At 43.3% G+C, this 21,960-nt stretch overlaps 2 protein-coding genes across 2 annotated transcripts in view; both read right to left on the reverse strand.

The window, feature by feature from the left end:
- Window positions 1-5,515, reverse strand: part of LOC137346151 (natural cytotoxicity triggering receptor 3-like) — a 29,843-nt gene extending 24,328 nt beyond the window's left edge. The window contains exon 1 of the mRNA XM_068009488.1: window positions 5,415-5,515. The gene's annotated coding sequence lies outside the window, so the exon portion shown is untranslated. The remainder of the gene's footprint in view (window positions 1-5,414) is intronic.
- A 4,894-nt stretch (window positions 5,516-10,409) lies between these two features.
- Window positions 10,410-18,045, reverse strand: LOC137346152 (natural cytotoxicity triggering receptor 3-like). The gene is made up of 4 exons (XM_068009493.1): window positions 17,636-18,045; window positions 15,375-15,719; window positions 13,379-13,491; window positions 10,410-11,451 (listed from the first exon to the last, which is right to left on the reverse strand). Exons 1-4 carry the CDS (start codon window positions 17,748-17,750, stop codon window positions 11,359-11,361), a joined length of 666 nt encoding a protein of 221 aa, XP_067865594.1. The 5' UTR covers window positions 17,751-18,045; the 3' UTR covers window positions 10,410-11,358.
- Between the last annotated feature and the right edge of the window lie 3,915 nt (window positions 18,046-21,960).

Consider the following 21,960-nt stretch of genomic DNA (forward strand, 5'->3'; position numbering starts at 1 on the left):
TTACCAAAGTGGATAACCTCACACTTTTTCACATTATCTTACGTCTGCCACATTCTTGCCCACTCACAAAGTCTGTCCAAATCCCCTTGAAGCTGCTTTGCATCTTCCTCACAACACACATTCCTACCTAGTTTTGTGTTATCCGCGAATTTGGAAATATTACATTTGGTCCCCATATCCAAATCATTGATATATATTGTGAACAGCTGGGGCCCAAGCACTGATCCCTGTGGTGCCCCACTAGTCACAGCCTGCTAATACGAGAATGACCCGCTTATTCCTACCTTTCTGCCTGTTAACCAATCTTTTATCCATGCCAGTATATTACCTCCTATCCCATGTGCTTTAATTTTGCTAACCAACCTCCTGTGGGGGACTTTATCAAAAACCTTCTGAAAATCCAAGTATACCACGTCCACCAACTCCCCTTTATCAATTCTGTTAGTAACGTCCTCAAAAAACTCCAAAGTTTCGTCAAACATGATTTCCCATTCATAAATCCATGTTGACTATGCTCAATCAGATCATTATTATCCAAGTGTCCATTTATTACATCCTTTAGAATAGATTCTAGCATTTTCCCAATGACTAATGTAAGGCTAACAGGTCTGTAATTCCTTGTTTTCTCTCTCCCTCCCTTCTCAAATAGCGGGGTAACATTTGCGACCTTCCAATCTGCAGGAACCATTCCAGAATCTATAGAATTTTGGAAGATGATCACCAATGCATCCATTATCTCCATAGCTGCCTCTTTCAAAACTCTGGGATGTAGAATATCAGGTCCTGAGGACTTATCAATCTTCAGCCCCATTAATTTTTACAATATAATCTTCTTACTTGGATCTCTAATTCTGGGAGATTTTGTGTATCTTCCTCAGTGAAGACAGACACAAAGTAATCATTTAGCTCCTCTGCAATTTCTCTTTTCCCCATTATAAATTCTCCTGACTCTACCTGTAATGGACCCACATTTGTCTGAGCCAAACGTTTCCTTTTTACGAACCTACAGAGGCTTTTACAGTCCGTTTTTATATTTTTTGCTAGCTTATATTCATATTCTATTCTCCCTTTCTTTATCAGTTTCTTCATCCTCCTTTGCTGTATTTTAAAATCCTCCCAATCCTCAGGTTTACTACTATTTCTGACAACTTTATAGGCCTTTTCTTTTAATCTTATACAATCCTTAGCTTCTTTTGTTAGCCACAGTTGACTACCTTTACTTTTGGGGTTTTTGTGCCTTGAAGGAATGTACAGTTGCTATAAACTATGTAATATTTCTTTAAAGACTGTCTATTGCCTTTATACTGTCATACCTTTTAATGTATTTCCCCAATCCACCTCAGCCAATTTGCCCCTCAGAACTTCATAATTTCTTTTGTTCAAATTTAACACCCTGGCTTCAAATTGAACTGCCTCACTTTCAAACAGAATGTAAAATTCTAGTTTTTTTGATCACTCATCTCTAAAGGTTCTTTTACAACAAGATTATTAATTAGCTCTTTCACATTCCATAATACTAGATCTAAAAGAGCCTGTTCTCAAGTTGGTCCCTCAACATACTGCTCTAGAAAAACCTTCCCTAACACACTCCAGATTGGCTTTCAGAATGTCTTTGGGACATCCTATGGTGCGGGTTCCCATGCTCAGCTGGCTGTGGAATACTGCCTTTGGTATGCAGGAATCCTCCATGTGAACCACATGGCCAAGCCAGCAAAGCTGAGCTCTGATGAGCATGCTCAATACCAGGTATGAGGTAACTTGCAAGAACTCGTCCTGCCACTTGATGTTGCAGACAGATCTTAAGCAGAGAAGGTGGAGTGCATCTCATTGCTTTTTGACTCCAGTAGGTTGTCCATGCCTCACATCGATAGAGAAGTGATGTGAAACTCACTGCCTGGTAGACTTGATCTTTGTTTTGAGACAGACTCCATGTTCTCTACAAAACCTGTGGGTGAGCCTGCTGAAAGCTGAGCTTGCTTTTGCCAGGTGATGGATGATTTTATCATCCAACGTGGTGTTGTTGGAGAGGATACTCCCAAGATAGCAGAACATAGAAACATGGAAAATAGGAGCAGGAGTAGGCCATTCGGCCCTTCGGGCCTGCTCCGCCATTCAATAAAGATCATGGCTGATCGTCTAATTCAGTACCCTGTTTCTGCTTTCTCCCCATATCCTTTGATCCCTTTGGCATTTAAGAATCTCTGAACTAAGTTGAGGGGTATATTGTTGGTTATGACTATGATCATAAGAACATAAGAAATAGAAGCAGGAGTAGGCCATTCGGCCCCTCGAGCCTGTGCCGCCATTCAATAAGATCATGGCTGATCTGATTGTGGCCTTCACTCCACTTTCCTGTTGGCCTCCTATAACCCTTTGACTCCCTTGTGGATAATAAATCTGTCTAACTCAGCCTTGAATCTATTCAATGACCCAGCCTCCACTGCTCTCTGGGGAAGAGAATTCCAAAGATTAACAACCCTCTGAGAGAGGAAATTCCTCCTCCCCTCTGTCTTAAATAGGAGACCCCTTATGTTGAAACTGTGCCCCCTAATTCTCGGTTCCCACACAAGGAGAAACACCCTCTCAGCATCTGCCCTGTCGAGCCTCCTTAGAATCCTATATGTTTCAATAAGATCACCTCTCATTCTTCTAAACTCCAATGAGTATAGGCCCAACCTGCTCAACCTTTCCTCATAGGACAACCCCTTCATCCCAGGAATTAGTTCAGTGAAACTTCCCTGAACTGCTTCCAATGAAAGTATATCCCTCCTTAAATAAAGAGACCAAATGTACACAGTACTCCAAAGCCTGGCTCGGGTATAAAATTAAAACCCGACCTGGGCCTGACCCGACCACAGCCAATCCGAACCTGACCCGAGCCCTAGCCCGAGCCCGAGCCCTTTCATTTTTTTCCGCGCCCAACCTGACCCGACACGAATCTCCTTCATTTGTTCCAGCAGCAGGCTATTCCTGCAGCTAGAGTTGTGGGGAATTATGGGTAATCCTGATCCCGTGACTTCCTGGAAGCATTGTCCAACCCGAGCCGAGCCGTGCCCGAATGCTGGACTTGGAATTTCGACCCGAGCCTGACACATGTATTCGGGTCTAGTCGGGTTCGGGTTGGGTAGTCAGACTTTACAATACTCTAGGTGCAGTATCACCAATGCTCTGCATGTCTGTAGCAAGGCGTCCCTACTTTTATACTCCATCCCACTTGCAATAAATGTCAACATTCCATTTGCCTTCCTAATTATTTGCTTTTAGTGATTCATGTATGAGGACACCCAGATCGCTCTGTACTGCAGCAATCTGCAGTCTCTCTCCATTTAAATAATATACTGCTTTTCTATCCTACCCGCCAAAGTGGACAACCTCACATTTTCCCACATTATACTCCATCTGCCAAATTTTTTGCCCCCTCCCTTAACCTATCTATATCAGTTTGGAGAAACTTTGCATCCTCCTCACAACTTGCTTTCCTACCTATCTTTGTGTCATCAGCAAATTTGGCTACAATACACTCGGTGCCTTCATCCAAGTCATTGGTATGTATCATAAATAGTTGAGGCCCCAGCACTGATCGTTGTGGTACTCCATTAGTCATGGTTTGCCAACCTGAAAATGCCTCATTTACCTTGACTCTCTGTTTCCTTTTAGTTAGCCAATCTTCTATCTATGCTAATATAGTACCCCCAAAACCATGAGCTCTTACTTTATGTACTAACCTTTTATGTGGCACCTTATTAAATTCCTTTTGCAAATCCAGATAGACTACATCCACATGCAGCAGGGTGGGGGGAGGACTTAGGAGCTGGAGGCTCCATGCCCCAATAAAGGTGCTGCCAATGTCAAAAGACCAAAACTTGTCCATTAAAGGGGGAATCCATCCAAAACAATGGCCCTACTCAGTCTAACATTTACAGAAGGCCAGGAGAGGGCATCCATGTTGAAGTGCTCTTGCGCCTACCTGCCTCAGCAGCGCCCCCTTTCCCAGTGGGGCTGATGGCCGGACATCACTGCGGGCCTTCCAATTGGGCCTGCCACTTCCCTGGTCCGCCTGGGCTCCTGGAGGTGGCTTCTTAATTGGCCGCCTTCAGGAAGATTGTGACTGATTCTCGCCATGGCTACTTCTGTTCCCGACCTGGAACTGAGGCTAACATCAGGATACGGATAGATGAACATACGAATTAAGAGCAGGAGTAGGCCACTCGGCCCTTCGAGCCTGCTCTGCCATTCAACAAGTTCATGGCTGAACTGATCACTCCACATTTCCACCTACTCCTCGATAACCTTTCACCCCCTTACTTATCAAGAATCTATGTATCTCTGCGTTAAAAATATTCAAAGACTCTGCTTCCACTGCCTTTTGAGGAAGAGAATTCCAAAGACTCATGACCCTCAGAGAAAAAAATTCTCCTCATCTCTGTCTTAAATGGACGACCCCTTATTTTAAACACTGACCCCTAGTTCTAGATTCTCCCACAAGAGGAAACATCCTTTCCACATCCACCCTGTCAAGGCCCCTCAGGATCTTATATTTTTCAATCAAGTTGCTGCTTTCTCTTCTAAATTCCAACAGATACAAGCCTAGCCTGTCCAATCTTTCCTCATAAGACAACCCGCCCATTCCAGGTATTAGTCTAGTAAACCTTCTTTGTACTGCATCCAAAGCATTTACATCCTTCCTTAAATAAGACCAGTACTGTACACAGTACTCCAGATGTGGTCTCACCAATGCCCTGTATAGCTGAAGCATAACCTCCCTACTTCTGTATTCAATTCCCCTTGTGATAAATGATAACATTCTATTAGCTTTCCTAATTACGCGCTGTATCTGCATACTAACCTTTTGTAATCCATGCATGAGGACACCCAGATCCCTCTGCATCTCAGAGCTCTGCAATCTCTCACCATTTAGAGAATATGCTTCTTTTTTATTCTTCCTGCCAAAGTGGACAATTTCCCACTTTCCCACATTATACTCCATTTGTCAGATCTTTGCGCACTCACTTAACCTATCTATATCCCTTTGTAGCCTCCTTATGTCCTCTTCACAAGTTACTTTCCTACCTATCTCTGTGTCATCAGCAAATTTAACAACTATACCTTTGGTCCCTTCATCCAAGTCATTTATATAAATTGTAAAAAATTGAGGCCCCAGCACAGATCCCTGTGGCACACCACTCAGTACATCTTGCAACCGTGACCCAATCGTGACCCAACCAGGAAAATCCAACCCTTCATTGCTTTATTGAAAAAGCAAAGGATATGCTTTTCCCATTTTACAGCAGCCTTCTCAACTTCTCCTGCCACGTTCAAAGGTATGTTTGCATAAAGCCCCAGGTCACTCTGTTACTGCACCCCTTTTAAAACTGTATGATTTAGTTTATATTCCTTCTCCTCATTCTTCCTACCAAAATGTGCCACCTTTGGCTGAAGGTCCTCATCACTGGAATCCTCTTTTGTGTGAGTTCTGAAACCAGCATCGGTCTCCTTTCCACAGGGGTGATAAGTGGTTTAGTGGAAAGGAAATCGACGGCTCGTATGTTCCGAGGAGTTGTCTTAAAGAGGAAATGATACAAGGTCAACATGTTAGCCTTCATGTTTTGACTATTCAAAAAAAAAACTTTATAAATTTCCACATTACACCTAACCCTTCCTTCTTACTTACAAAATGCCACAGTTAGACAAATATGTTGGAAGCTTTGAAGAAAGCCATCCTAAAACCAAACACATTTTATTTATCCCCAAATTTAAAATCAATGCAATGATAATTCAGCGTAAATAGATGTTATTGAGAATTTCTGTCCATCTCCCACTTCCTTGGCGGCCTCTTCGCCTCGTGTTCCTCCTCTAGGACCATTAAAACCGACCTCTTTGACCAAGCACTTGGGACAGCTTACTAGGCTGAAGGCGCTACTTAAATCCAAGTAATTGTTGTTGTCAAATAATTGCATGTCCAAAAAATTACATTGTGGCCCACTGCTAGTCACGTTATAATAGGTGCACATGAGAACCTCGAAGACTTTACCCCCTACATTTGATAGAATCAGTACCCGGTTTAGCTATAAAGTTATACAGTTTGCTTTGTGCTCAGCAGGTTGGAAAGGGATGCTTCAGTCGAGGGTTGCCAACTGTGGATACCAGCAAATAGCTCAATTCATTGGCAATGAGACAATGGCAGAATGCAGGCTGGTGGCTAACCACTTAGAGCTGTTGCACAGATAATTCAAGTACAAGGAAGTTAGAGGGCACTGAGTTTCTAAGTATATTGCCCAGTGAATGAGAATACTTGGATTTGCTTTAAATTAATAATATCAGTCAATCATTTGAAACGTGGACAAGTGCCAACTTCTCATAGTCTCCCCTTTGAAGTCCATCACCTCACACGCATAGAACCACAGTACCAGAGAATGTTGATGAGGCCACTCGGCCCAGCACGCCTGTGCCAGCTCTTTGAAAGCGCTGTCCAGTTCGTCCCACTCTTTTGCTCTCTCCCCATAGCCCTGCAATTATTTCCACTTTATCCAATTCGCTTTTGGAAGTTATTATTGAATCTGCTTTCCCCGCCCATTCAGGCAGTGCCTTCCAGATCATCACAACAACTCACTGCATGAACCCCTTTTCCCCCTTCATGTTCCCTCTTATTCTTATGCTCATCGCCTTAAATCTATGTCCTCTGGTAGCCCACCCTTCTGCCCCTGGAAACAAAGAACAAAGAACAGTACAGCACAGGAACAGGCCATTCGGCCCTCAAAGCCTGCGCTGATCTCGATGCCTACCTAAACTAAAACCTTCTGCACTTCCGGGGACTGTATCCCTCTATTCCCAGCCTATTCATGTATTTGTCAAGATGCCTCTTAAACGTCGCTATCGACCTGCTTCCACCACCTCCCCCGGCAGCAAGTTCCAGGCACTCACCACCCTCTGTGTTTATCGTCACTGTTCCTGAAATGCTCCCCTACTGAAACTTCGACCGCCTGGCCGGGCTCATTCCTCAATACCAGGTCCAGTATGGCCCCATCCCTAGTTGGACTAGCTACATATTGTTTCAAGAAGCCCTCCTGGATGCTCCTTACAAATTCTGTCCCATCCAAGCCCCTAGCACTACGTGAGTCCCAGTCAATATTGGGGAAGTTAAAATCACCCACCACTACAACCCTGTTACCTTTACATCTTTCCAAAATCTGTCAACATATCTGCTCCTCTACCTCCCGCTGGCTGTTGGGAGGCCTGTAGAAAACCCCCAACATCGTGACTGCACCCTTCCTATTCCTGAGCTCCACCCATATTGCCTCGCTCCATGACCCCTCAGAGATGTCCTCCCGCAGTACAGCTGTGATATTCTCCTTAACCAGTAATGCAACTCCCCCACCCCTTTTACATCCCCCTCTATCCTGCCTGAAGCTTCTAAATCCTGGAACATTTAGCTGCCAATCCTGTCCTTCCCTCAACCAAGTCTCTGTAATAGCAACAACATCATATTTCCAAGTACTAATCCAAGCTCTAAGTTCATCTGCCTTACCTGTTATACTTCTCACATTGAAACAAATGCACTTCAGACCACCGGTCCCGCTGAGCTCAGCAACATCTCCCTGCCTGCTCTTCCTCTTAGTCTTACTGGCCTTATTTACTAGCTCCCCCTCATTTATTTCACTTGCTGTCCTACTGCTCTGGTTCCCACCCCCCTGCCACACTAGTTTAAACACTCAGGAGTGATGCGAGCAAACCTCGCAGCCAGGATATTTGTGCCCCTCCAGTTTAGATGCAACCCATCCTTCTTGTACAGGTCCCATCTGTCCCTGAAGAGATCCCAATGGTCCAGATATCTGAAACCCTCCCTTCTACACCAGCTGTTCAGCCACGTGTTTAGCTGCACTATCTTCCTATTTCTAGCCTCACTGGCACGTGGCACAGGGAGTAATCCCGAGATTACAACCCTAGAGGTCCTGTCTTTTAACTATCTACCTAACTCCCTAAACTACCCCTGCAGGACCTTGTCACTCTTCATGCCTATGTTGTTGGTATCGATGTGGACCACAACCTCTGGCTGTTCACCCTCCCCCTTCAGAATGCCCCCTGTCCGTTCAGAGACATTCTTGACCCTGTCACCTGGGAGGCAACATACCATCCTGGAGTCTCTTTCACGTCCACAGAAGCGCCTATCTGTGCCCCTGACTATCGAGTCCCCTATAACTATTGCTCTTCTGCGCTTTGTCCCTCCCTGCTGAACAACAGTGCCAGCCATGTTGCCATTGCTCTGGCTGCTGCTGTTTTCCCCTGATAGGCCACCCCCCCCCAACAGTATCCAAAATGGTATACTTGTCACAGAGGGGGATAGCCACAGGGGATTCCTGCACCGACTGCCTGCCCCTTCTAGCGGTCACCCATCTATCTGCCTGCAGCTTGGGTGTAACCACTTCTCTAAAACTCCTGTCTATGACGCTTTCCGCCACCTGCATGCTCCTAAGTGCATCCAGTTGTCGCTCCAACCGATCCATGCGGTCTGTGAGGAGCTGCAACTGGGTACACTTCCTGCAGATGTAGTCCTCCGGAACGCTGGAAGCGTCACGGACTTCCCACATCTCACAGGTGAAGCACTTCACCCCTCTAACTGACATTTCTAGCACTATTTATTAAATTAATTTAAAATAAATAAATACTTATTAAATCCTTACTAAATTGTTATAATTAACTATATGGTCCCCAGTGCTAGATTCCTACTATAAATATTAAATGCTAACTAAATACAGTAATCTCCCCTCTGGTTTAGTTACTCTACTAATTAGTTAATTAGGGTTTTAATCAATTTTTATCAATGTTTTCTTTTCAAATTCAGTAAAAATTCCCCACCAGCCAATCAGGTCACAGCTTTCCTGTGACATCACTTTCAGTTTTTTTTAACCAGAGGTAAGTTTTTTTATACTTACCGGTCTGGATCTCCGCCCCCCAAGTCTTCTCCCTGGATGAAGGCTACAAAACCCCGAGGTAAGTTTTTTATACTTACCGGTCCGGAACTCCACCCTCCGAGTCTTCTCCCAGTCAGCTGTGCTCTTTGGAAGCTCTCGGCTCCCCTCACTCTGAGGACAGGTAGGAAATGAAAGGAGCTCCTCACCGAACTTCCTCAGTTACCAAACTTCCACTGTAGCACTCTAATGCAAACAAAGTCAGCACTGCAAGATAGCTCACTGTTATATTGACTGACTCTAGCCCCTGAAAACTGGTTTAAGCCAATTCTCTAATTAACAAGGTGCAGCTGCAAGCAGAGCCTGAGTGAACCCTGTTTCAAGCTGATCTAAAACCCACCTTCTCCAACCCTAACAGCAACTGTTAAATTAATCTGCTCAATAAAAGACAGATTAGATTTAAGATAAAATTAACCCTTATTTATCCTCAGTTACCAAACTTCCACTTTCTCATTACTTTACCAAAACCCTTCAATGATTTTAAACAATTCTATCAATTCTCCTGTTAACCTCCTCTGCTCCAGTCCGTAGGTATCGGAGTGAAGGCTATGGAGGCGCCAAATTACCCCTCCATGCTCCCGAGGAAGCCCTAAACACATGCCGTTCTTTTTCTCTGATACCTATACACCGATTGCACACTTTCACTAATTCTTTCTACATCATAGAAAGGTTAATGGAGCGTAAATTGTGTTCACAGCATTATTTCGTGGGCCAAATTATTCTGAACGTGAACTTGTCTTGAATCAGCACCCACCTATTTAGACACAGTGTCAGGTAGATGGTACATTACTCAGGACGGAAATAGTGATGCTATGATTATATTTCGTTGCCATCTGGTGGCAGTAATTCGATACTGCAGTACACACCGGCGTAGGAGACAGCAGTGTAGTTTATATACACTCCATAAAGGGCTCGCCAGTGGCAGATACTGGGCACTATAAGTCCCCTCGTAACTCGGCAGTGCCTGTTGTTCATGCATTAACCCGGAGAAAATACGTTAGCAGGCTATTCAGCTCCAGAGAATATCGCATCCTGGGCTGATGCAGTTCTAATCCAATACACACAGGGGAGGGAAAAAAACATCCTAAGCAGGAACTCTATTGACTTAAAATTTACTTGAACTGGACTATATTGAAATGGGCAATCATAAAACAAGACTGTTGTCATAAATCTGTCACCCAGAGCTGGGTGATATGATTCCTTTTTTAACTATGTGTTCCACAACGCGGAAAATTTAATCCTGCTGTTTAATGAAATATCAGATCTAATTTTTAAAAAAGTGTTCCACCAGCAGATATCCCGTGGCATTACTTAGTCTATAACAATAGGGGTGTGATCAACAAAGCGTAACTAGGACAGTGTTACAGGAAATGAATATGAAACTTACAGAAAGTGAGAACTATTTGGAACACTTTTAATATATTATAACTATAACTTGTAGCAGAAACAATGAACAAAATTGCTCCAATCACAAAGGCAGAGCGTGTAAATACCTTTTCACAGTATGTGAACGTACATTCGCAAAATAGTCACTGGCATAATCTCGCAGCATTTATTGCAATGTCAATATTATGGTGCGAATCTCTTTCAGCATGTTAGCTCGGTACATCAGACCGTTTCTTCCACCGATCCTGTAACATCCATTTCATCATGCAAGGGACCACACTCATTTAAAACTCCACATAAATATTTCCCGAGGGAGTCGACAAAAGCCCTGGAAGACCTGTTCAATTCAACTTCCCAACAATGTAACCTGGGCTGTCACCGCCCACAAATAGCATCCGATATCATTTCCAAATCAGCTAGAAACCATATTTCTTCATTCATTTTCTTTTTAACAGGTAATTTTTTTGCAGGTAATTCGCCAATGTTCTTGTTAGGTGTAGCGGCATGTGGAAAATAATTTTACAAAATTCGAATTTTATACATAGTTACTTTGAAAGGTCTCTGTCTCGTTTGATGACTTTGAAGCATAGCCTAGCATATTCCCAAGGTTTGGACTCACAAAATAAAACAGCCACGTTATTTGTAGAATGCATTTTGATTCCTATTTTGAAGATATTAAAAGACAGTATGAGCTTTTTTTTTCCTGTCAATACCCTATCTCGACAGTAAGCACACTAAAAATGTTAAAGATCAAATAAAACCCCAAAGTAGCAATATCTCTGTGCAGCAAATAACAAGAGTGTTAACAGACCAATTCGGCAACATTTCATTTCAGCTTCTTCAAACGTTAATCAAAACATGAGTCAGAACATGTTATTTTAAAAAATAAGCTCTTAAGCAAATACAAACATTCATCTTTGGACAAAGTCTGAATTTACGATGTAAAGGCAACATTAGCAGGACTTCCGTGACGGAATGAATCCTTTATTCCAAATGAACTTTCATTTCACTGTTCTTCATGGCTCATCAAACTTCTCATGCAGACTTCGGAAGTGACAGATTTCGCCGTCGGATCTTCAGAGCAATCACGAGTCTTCGGCTGCAGACGTGTAAAATGATATTAACAATTCATACGGTCAATGCTGTCAATCTGTCTCAACCCAAAATGTCGATATTAACGTACGAACGCTTAAGGCTTTAACAAGGTATTAACACAGATATTAACCTATCTATTTCGCATCACTAGAATGGAGCAGAAATGACTGAATGTGAACGTGCCTATTCTTGTTTTGAGTTAATGCAAAAGCGAGAAGGTTGTTGGATTTTCCAGTTTGAACTTTCAGAAGTTTTGGGGAGTGAGGATGGGGAGAAGGATCGAAAGTACAAGAAAGATAGTCAAATAATGTATTAAATTACAAGCACTGCAATGCATGGAAGAAGAGACGGTGCGAGCCGTCAAGCACATTCCTTCCAATGGGCCATGGATAACTTGGAATGTTATTGCCTCTTCGGAACTCATGGCAGAAGGGCCAGCTGCCAATTGTGGGGCAATGAGACAGAGCGATATCCGCAGAGGTCAGCAAAACGGGTATTACTGAGGCCTCGAGCTCTCTTTAGTTGCGCAGAGCAACAAATACTGACCCTGGTATAACTTGGCTTTCCCACTAGTTTTTGTCTGTATAGGTTTAAGTCAGAGTGCAGTTCACCTGCAGCACTGATGATAACAGCCTCATATTAAAAACCGGATAGCAAATTAACTGTGACGGGGCCTCAACTACTCACTGTCTTCATTCATGACTTAAACGATTGGATAGAAAGTCACATATCCAAATGTGCCGCTGACACAAAGATAGGCGGCATTGTAAGGAGTGTAGATGGAGACATAATTACAAATTAATGGGCAAATCTGTGGTAAATGGATTTCAATGTAGACAAAAGTGAGGTCATCCACTTTGGAACTAGAAAAGATAGACAGAATAATAAATAATCACAGAATTGTTACAGTTCCAAAGGAACTAGAAACAGCAAAGATCCAAAAGCACTTGTGGTCCAGATACACACATAATTAAAATGTCATGAACAGGTACATAAAATAATCAAAAAGGTTAATGGAATGCTTTATATCTGGAGCACGAGAACACAAGGGGGCAGAAGTCCTGCTTCTGATGTACAAATCCCTGGTCAGACCACACGTGGAGTATTGAGAGTAGTTCTGGGCAGTACACCTTAGGAAGGATATATTAGCCTTGGAGGGAGTGCAGCATTGGTTTACCAGAATGATAACTGGACTCCAAAGGTTAAATTATGCGGAAAGATTACACAAACCATGGTTATAGTCCATGGAATATAAAGGGTTAAGGGGTGATTTGATTGAATTGTTCAAGATATTAAGGGGAATAGAGGGCCTTGAGTCTTTGGAATTCTCTTCCTCAAAAGGCGGTGGAAGCAGAGTCTTTGAATATTTATAAGGCAGAGATAGATAGATTCTTGATAAGCAAGGGGGTGAAGGGTTATCGGGAGTAGGTGGGAATGTGGAGTTGAGGTTACAAACAGTTGAGCCATGATCTTACTGAATGGCGGAGTAGACTCAAAGGGCTGAGTGGTCTACTCCTGCTCCTAATTCGTATGCTCATATGTATGTATAGATAGGGTAGATTGGGAGAAATTATTTTTGCTCGCTAGGGAGTAGAGGGAACTGTCAAAACATTAGAACCAGACCTTTCAGGAGTGAGATTAGAAAACACTTCTTCACGCCAAGGGTAGAAGTTTGGAAACTTTCTTCTGCAAACGCAATTGATGCTCGATCAACTGTTAATTTGGGGGCAAAGGCGGGTTTGTAGAGTTAGATCGCAGATCAACCATGACCTCTTGAATGGTGGAACAGGCTTGAGGGGCTAAATGGCCTCTTCCTGTTCCTATGGTCAATGCCGAACATTACTTTTCCCAATTTTATTAATTGATATTCCTTGAACAAACTCTACGCACATTATAGTTACGATATAAAGAATGAAGAAGCGAGTCAATACCTTTACAAGGCATGCCACAACGCCGAAGAGAATTAGGAAGACGATGAGAATGCATTTTCCTACCAGAAGCCCAGTGACTGGAGGCGAAAGCAATTCACTTCCACAAGGCTGACCTAAAAGAAGAGGGCACTGAAGTGGGTGTCATTAAGGATGAACGTGAACGAAGCCTGGGCAAAATTCAGCAATACAACCTCAACACATTTCCCTTTATATTCATTCATTGTCAGAACTGAATGCTTGCTATGATGAAGTAATAACTTGCTGAATTCTGTAGCATTTCATCAACTGCCCGCAGACCCGTTTTCTTTAAAGTTGATAGAAACATTATCAACAACAGTAAACCATACATTTTTTCCATTTGATTCTTGCTCATTAAGGTGAGGGATCTTTGGAATGCAATGCCTTTCTACTCATGGTACCTAGTACCTGTTTTCCCAAATCAAAAGGAGGATAAAAGTGAGATTTTATTTATTTATTGATACAGCACTGAAACAGGCCCTTTGGCCCACCGAGTATGTGCCGACCAAGAACCACCCATTTATACTAACCCTACAGTAACCCCATATTCCCTACCACCTACCTACACTAGGAGCAATTTTACAATGGCCAATTTACCTATCACCTGCAAGTCTCTGGCGGTGGGAGGAAACCGGAGCACCCGGCGAAGACCCACGCGGTCACAGGGAGAACTTGCAAACTCTGCACAGGCAGTACCCAGAGTTGAACCCGGGTCCCTGGAGCTGTGAGGCTGCGGTGCTAACCACTGCGCCACTGTGCCGCCCACTGTGCTGTGAACACAGCAAAATCAGGCCGCTCCATTTTACACCCATTGGTTTAAATATGGAGTGGGCTCCCCCAGCAACATGCACTCCACTCCGTCCAAATTTTCAGCATTCTCATTAACTCAGGCTTGTCAATAGCCCAGGCACAGGTCGGGACAATCTATGAAGCTTTCTTTGAACTGATTCAATGGCACAGTATAATTCTAAATACAAAAGGACCACCCTATTGTGTTTTGTTTTCAGTCGCTATTTGGTTTTCCTTTAGGCAGATTCAGCTCAATTGGGAAACATTGCAAGCTGTATTGCGTTTCAAACTTCAGCCCGCCACCAACAAAGTGGACACGTTTGGGACGACACTTGACAAGGAGGAAAGACAACACGACCCATTGATCTTCTGAAATCAGCTTCAGTTCTGAGGGGTGAAGGGCTCTCCTCATTCACCTGCCTTGGCAGCGAATGATAAAGAAATTTATGTTTCTTGTTCTGCTTTACAGGGAGCTCTGTGCTACTTCCAATTCTTCCATCTTTTCTGCTTACCATCAAGAGGCAGTTAACGAAAGGAACAGGAGCAGGAGTAGGCCATTTGGCCCCTCGAGCCTGCTCCATCATTTAATAAGATCATGGCTGATCTGACTGTGGCCTTAACTCCACTTTCCCACCTTTCCCCCCATAACCCTTGACTCCCTTGAAGATCAAAAATCTAACTCGGCCTTGAATCTTTTAAATGATCCAGCCTCCACTGCTCTCTGGGGAAGAGAATTCCAAAGATTAATGATCCTCTGAGAGAAGAAATTCCTCCTCATTTCCATCTTAAATGGGAGACCCTTTATTTTTAAACTATGCCCCTAGTTCTACATTCCCCCACAAGGGAAAACATCCTCTCAGCATCTACCCTGTCAGTCAAGCCCCCGCAAAATCATATATGTTTCAATAAGATGACCTTTCATTCTTCTAAACTCCAATGAGTATAGGCCCAACATGCTCAAGCTTTCCTCACAAGACAGCCCCTTCATCCCAGGAACCAGGTTCAATAATAAATTTAATTATACTTGTTAAATATAAATGTCATTAGTGAATTAATCCAAATCTGACTTCATCAGTTGATTGCAAGCCAATGCTTTTTTTGAACGAAAAATTCCTTTCCTCTTTAGAAATCTATGCAATTCGGGATCAAGTGCTCGTTCTGCAAACACCTCAGTCCATTTGCTGCTTACGTTTTACATGAACTTTCGTGCCGTTCCCTATGCGGAGTTCCCCATCCATTGCTTTCACCACGCAGTAATAGGTGTCAGAATCGTGCAGTCTGAGGTCAGAGATTTTGATGAAAATTTTCCTTTCAATGAAGTGATGGGGTTTAGACTTCTCCAGGCGGTTTATAAGCAGCAGGTCGCTTTCCAAATCTGTGGCCTTTTCTCTCGATGCGCCACGTGTCCAGGAGACTTGGCTTACAGGCATCTCGGCCATCCCCTCTCCATAGGCACAGTACATTGTCACCGAGTCTCCTTCTGTTGCATCGACCGACTGAGGGGACTGCAATACATTAACCCATGATCGACAGGCTGGAATAAAAAGAATCCAACTCTTAGAAGGCATAAAGGGCAATTTTCACCTAAACTGGTCGTTGGGAAACTGACGGGATCCATGCAATGCTGGTTGTACGCTTACTCTCTATTGAAGTGTCATATAGGGCATAGTGTAAAATCATGGGTGTTCCCACCCTCTAGTTTCCATTAAGATTGCCAATCGCCTAAAATTGTCTTGCCCCAAACTTAAACTTGCCCCAAACTGCACTTATGGTTTGCAAGTTGAGTGGGTATATTAACTCTTCATCCAGTTAGATTTCTTTCTTGATGACCAATTGTCCCAATGTATTTTTTGTTTATATTTTGTCATATTGGCAGACTAATTATGTATTCATGTTCCATCAGAATCACGGTTATGTATGGACCCAGTCAGAGGAATTGCACTGAGAGTTTACAGGGAACAAAAACATACATTTATTTTTAAAGAACAAGTTCATGATTTCATTACAATACCACGTTTTTCTCGTCCACATGAATTCAGGATTTAATAAAATTAAAACTTGGTAAAAATGTGACCCAAGCAGGTAAGATAGAGTCAGTCATTATGGCACAGGAGGAAGACCATTTGGCCCATCTCTGTAGAGCAATCCAGTCAGTCCCATTCCTCTGCTCTATCCCTGTAGTCCTGTAAGTTCATTTCCCTCAAGTGCCCATCCAATTTCCTTTTGAAATCATTGATAGTCTCTGCTTCCACCACCCTCCTAAGCAGTGAGTTCCAGGTCATTACCACTCACCACGTAAAAACGTTCTTCATCATATTCCTCCCCCCCTGTATCTGTTGCCCAAAATCTTAAATTTGTGTCCTCCTAGCCCTTGTACCATCAGCTAATGGGAACAGCCTTTTTTTTGTCTACCTTATCTAAATCTGTAAATGGAAGAACTTTTTAGAATAGTGCAATTACACCAGCTGCTATCATGCAATGAGACTCCTTTGGCAGCACCTTCCAAACACGTTATCTCTACTGCCTAGAAAAACAAGGGCCTCAGGAGCATGGGAACACCACCACCGCCAAGTTCTCCACCAATCACGCTGTGTCTGGGACAAAATCCCAGATTTCCTTCCCTATATCACATGGACGCCGTCGTTCAAGAAATGGCTCACCACCACCTTCTCAAAGGCAGTTAGGGATAAGCTATAAATGCTGGCCTAGCCAGTGATGCTCACATCTCATGAATTAATTAAAAAAAAGATAGTGTAGCTATCACTAAATATGTTAAATAATGTAACACTATCTTGTTAGAAGCCATACATTAACTTTCAGTTATGCAAAACATCCAACTCAATGAACAACCCTTATTTTGATTGCAGTATTTGAGATTTCAACAGCGTTTACATTTTACTCCAGACCGTGAATGTCTAGACTTTCAAACTGACCTTATAAATGACAGTAAGATGCCTACATTATCATTTTTTGATTCACTCATGAGATGTGAGCCGTATTGTCAATTCTTATTCTAAATTATACAAGGGGACGGAAGACCGCTGTCAGACATGGCACGGCTCAATCTGGGAGACAAACACAGGTCTAAAATTCAGTGAACTGTAAAACTCTTGCTCAATGCAGAAAGTGCATTGTTATTTCCCACTACTGTTACTGCACTGTAGTAAAGATTAGAAGGGGATGATAATTAACATCTCTATGGAAAAAATGTGCCGTCTAAATAATTATTAAGCCATTAAAATTTAAAATAATTTCTCACTCATAATGAACGGATATTTGTAAGCGTTGTTGAACCAGTATCTTCCTGGAGGCAGTTTCTGGATCGTGTGAACCTGTGAACCAACCAACTTTTAACTCCTCACGTAAACTAGCACTAATTCTGGAAGAGGGGACAAAATAACGAGACCAAGAGAATTAAGGAACACGTGATAGTGATGAAACTGAACTTACCTTTCGATAGAATCAGGAGCATTAAATTGACGCCGATGATTTTATTGAGTGCAGGCATCTTTCTTTTCCCTTCAGACAGCTCACAAAGTTGACCCGACAGGCTGCAACCACTCATGCTATTGACCGGAAGCACAAGGCAACTTTCATTGCGACCTGGCCTTTGCTGACGGTGTTACCCTTCGTGGTGGAGGTTAGACCCCACGCGATTCAAGCATAAGGCGTCTTAATTGCACTGTATGATGTGGCACAGAGTCATAAAGACTACAAGGTTACTTGAGACCAAAGAAGTAACTTAGAGATTCAAAGGTGCCTGGAGGTGGAAGACGTGGGCGGGTTAAGCATAGTGAGAGAGGAAGTTTTAAGTGATTTAGCATCTTGGAATGTGGATAAAACGCCAGGCCCGGATGAAGAACACCCCAGGCTGCTAAAGGAAGCAAGGAAGGAAATGGTGAAAGTTCTGGGCATCATTCTCCAATCCTCTCGGGCTACGCCCATGGTGGCGGAGGACTGTAACATTGTACTGTTGTTTAAAAAGGGAAGAAGGGTATAGATCGACTAACTACCGGGCAGTCAGCCCAACCTCCAGGGTGGGAAAATTTCTGGAAAAAGTTCCGAGTGACAGTATAAATCGTCCTTTGGAAAGGCACAGATTAATCAAGGATAACCAGCATGGATTTGTTAAGGGAAGGTTGTGTCTGACTAAATTGATTAATTTTTTTTTGAGCAGGTGACAATGTTGTCGCCAGCAATGGAGAATTTTAGCAATGAGGAAAGATTGCATAGTCTGGGGTTTGTTATCTTGGAACAGAGGAGGCTGGGGGGGAGATTTAATTGAGGGCATATTTAATTGAGATGTAAATAACTGAGGGGTCTAGATAGAATGGATAGGAAGAACCTAGTTCCCTTAGCAGAGAGATTGATACCAAGAGCATAGATTTAAAGTAACTGGCAGAATAATTAGAAGGAAGTTGAGGAGAACTCACTGCCTGAAAGTGCAGTAGAGACAGAAACCCTGTTCAGGGTCAATGTTGATAGCATATTTGATGTAGTCTACATGGATTTTACAAGGCTTTGACAAGGTCCCATGGCAGACTGGTCATAAAAGTAGAGCCCATGGGATTCAAGGACAAGTAACAAGTTGGATCCAAAATTGGCTCAGTGGCAGGAAGCAAAGGTTCAGCACCCTTTCACTGTCTGGTAGAGACAGAAACCCTCTTTACATTTAAAAAGTATTTGGATATGCACTTGAAGCCTACAGGGCTATGGTCTAAGAGCTCCTACGGCCTGCACAGACTTGATGGGCCAAATGGCATACTTCTGTGCCATAAATATTCTATGTTTTTATGTTCTATCTAAGGATGAGATCAAATTCCTTGAGATATCTCTGATGCTGTTTCCTCCCCTTAATTTCCTTTCCTGAAGACAATGGTTGATATTAGGATACAGTTGCATCGATGTATTGTCTTGCCTGGAAGAGGCTTTCATCAAGCCTCATCAGAGAATCTTATTGAGCTTAATGTCAATCACAGCTAAATTCCCAGGGACCTCAGCACAGACACGGTTAATATCTATGGTCAGATATAGCAGTGACTGATAGCCCCTCCCCTGCCCAGTGACAGCAAAAGATAACATTAATATTTCCTCCAGTGTGGTTCAGACTGAGATCAAGCCGGCACCCATAGAAACACAGAAACATAGAAATTTCCAGTACAGGAACCATTCAGCCAATTGTATCTGTGCTAACTGAGCAACAGCTACCAAGCCGAATCCCACTTTCCGGCTCTTGGTCCATAGCCCTGTATGTTATGACACCTCAGATGCATATCCAAGGTTTTTTTTTTCAAATGTAATGAGAGTTTCTGCCTCTACCACCCTTTCAGGCAGCGAGTTCCAGACTCGTACCACCCTTTGGGTGAAAAAAATACTCCAACTCCCCTCTAATCCTCCCATCAATTACTTTTAAATCTATGCCTATGGTATCAATCTCACTTAGAAGGGATCCAGATCCTTCCTACTCGCTCTATCTAGGCCCCTCATAAATTTTACATCTCAAATAAATCTCCCCTCAGCTTCCTTTCTTCCAAAGAAAACAACCTCAATCTTTCCTCATAGGTAAAATTCTCCATTCCTGGCTACTTCCTCATAAATCTCTTCTGTACCCTCTACTGCGTGATCACATTCTTCCTGTAATGTGGTGAGCAGTACTGTACACATTACTTTAGCTGTGGACTCACGAGTGTTTTATACAGTTCTAGCACAATCTACAGGCTCTTATACTCAATGGCTCAGCTAATAAAGGAAAGTATGCAGTATGCCTTCCTAACCACCTTATATACCTGTCCTGCTACCTTCAGACATCGACTGACATGCAGTCCATGCTGCCTCTGTTCCGCTACACCTCCTCTATGCTTCTCAGAATCCTACTATTTATTGCACATTCAGACCAATGTTGAATTTCCAGCGCAATGCCGCAGAGTCGCTTGTAAAAGGGTTTACCTGAGGGTTAGACGCTCCCTGATCTCTGTGCATTTGTGGAGATTTCGCGGCAGATTTAAATGAAAACTAAAATGGGGAAGTTTCTATAACGGGTAGCCAATTTGCACATTTCAGCTGAATGCCTAGACGGTAATTTGAAAATCTACCTCAAAGTGGGGAAAAAGTTACTTTGGCACAGAGAAATATAGAAAGCAGTCACATGTCTTTTACCGATCGCCATTACATTATCTTCCAAACTGGGCATTCCCAACTTTTCTTTCCGCAGTTCATTATGTTCCCCAGGCCCTTTCCTGTCTGAATTAGCATGTAACCCAAGCGTAAGGTTACCTGGTAAATTAGGCCGCAGCTAAAGTTATGATGTAGAAATGTTTGTTGTTCTTTGGTTTATAGATGAGTTCCTTTTGCTTGAGACACCATTACTCCCACATGACAACAGTGACTACACTTCAGAAATGCTTCATTGACTATGAAGCACTTTGGGACATCCTGAGGTCATAAAGCACTATATAAATGCAAGGCTTTCTTACATTCTTATTCTAAATGGCATTGCCACATTTCTTCACCTTATTTTGTTAAGCACAGTTATTGGAGTTCTCTGAACTGCTGTGAGAAGTACCTACGAACATATGAATTAGGAGCAGGAGTAGGCCACTCAGCCCCTCAAGCCTGCTCCGCCATTCAATAAGATCATGGCTGATCTGATTGTAACCTAAACTCCACATTTTAAAAATTTTGTTCATGGGATATGGGAGTCACTGGCCAGGCCAGCATTTATTGCCCATCCCTAATTGCCCTTGAGAAGGTGGTGGTGAGCTACCTTCTTGAACCGCTGCAGTCCATGTGGGGTAGTACAGCCATAGTGCTGTCAGGAACGGAGTTCCAGGATTTTGATCCAGTGACAGTGAAGGAACGGTGATATAGTTCCAAGTCAGGATGGTGTGTGACTTGGAGGGGAACTTGCATGTGGTGCTACCCTTGTTCTTCTAGGTGGTAGAGGTGGCGGGTTTGGAAGGTGCTGTCTAAGGAGCCTTGGTGCGTTGATGTAGTGCATCTTGTAAATGGTACACGCTGCTGCCACTGTGTGTCGGTGTTGGAGGGAATGAATGTTTGTGTATGGGGTGCCAATCAAGCAGGCTGCTTTGCCCTGGGTGGTGTCGAGCTTCTTGAGTGTTGTTGGAGCTGCACCCATCCAGGCAAGTGGGGAGTATTCCATCACACTCCTGACTTGTGCCTTGTAGATGGCGGACAGGCTTTGGGGAGTCAGGGGTGAGTTACTTACCACAGGATTCCTTGCCTCTGACCTGCTCTTGTAGCCATGGTATTTGTGTGGCTGCTCCAGTTCAGTTTCTGGTCAATGGTAACCCCCCAGGATGTTGATAGTGGGGGATTCCTGCCTAACCCCAATAACCTATCACCCCCTTGCTTATCAAGAATCTATCTACTTCTGCCTTAAAAATATTGAAAGGCTCTGCTTCCATTGCCTTTTGAGGAAGAGAGCTCCAAAGACAGATGACCCTCAGAAAAAGTTTCTCCTCGTCTCTGTGCTAAATGGCCGACCGCTTATTTTTAAACAGTAACTCCTAGTTCTGGATTCTCCCACAAGAGGAAACATCCTTTCCACATCCACCCTGTCAAGACCCCTCAGAATCTTATATGTTTCAATCAAGGATACAAATGGCAACATTTTCCCATGGGCTTGTGGATCCAGGTGTCACCGGGAGCCAGATGGGCTATTCTCCCAGAGAAGGCCTCCAATTAAGAATGGTGGCCACACAAACAGAAGGCCAGTAGCTCTAGAGCCTTGGCAGCATCACTGAGAGAGGTGGGCG

The sequence above is a fragment of the Heterodontus francisci genome, chromosome 29 (assembly GCF_036365525.1).
Source record: "Heterodontus francisci isolate sHetFra1 chromosome 29, sHetFra1.hap1, whole genome shotgun sequence".
Classification (NCBI taxonomy): Eukaryota; Metazoa; Chordata; class Chondrichthyes; order Heterodontiformes; family Heterodontidae; genus Heterodontus; species Heterodontus francisci.

Excerpts from the sequence above, each read along its gene's own strand:
- LOC137346152 (XM_068009493.1), bottom strand. The coding sequence starts at position 17,750 with ATGAGTGGTTGCAGCCTGTCGGGTCAACTTTGTGAGCTGTCTGAAGGG. Across the intron at positions 15,720-17,635 it reads GCTCCTGATTCTATCGAAAG|CCTGTCGATCATGGGTTAAT; the intron begins GTAAGTTCAGTT and ends TTTTTATTCCAG. Across the intron at positions 11,452-13,378 it reads TTGTGGCATGCCTTGTAAAG|CCGAAGACTCGTGATTGCTC; the intron begins GTATTGACTCGC and ends ACACGTCTGCAG.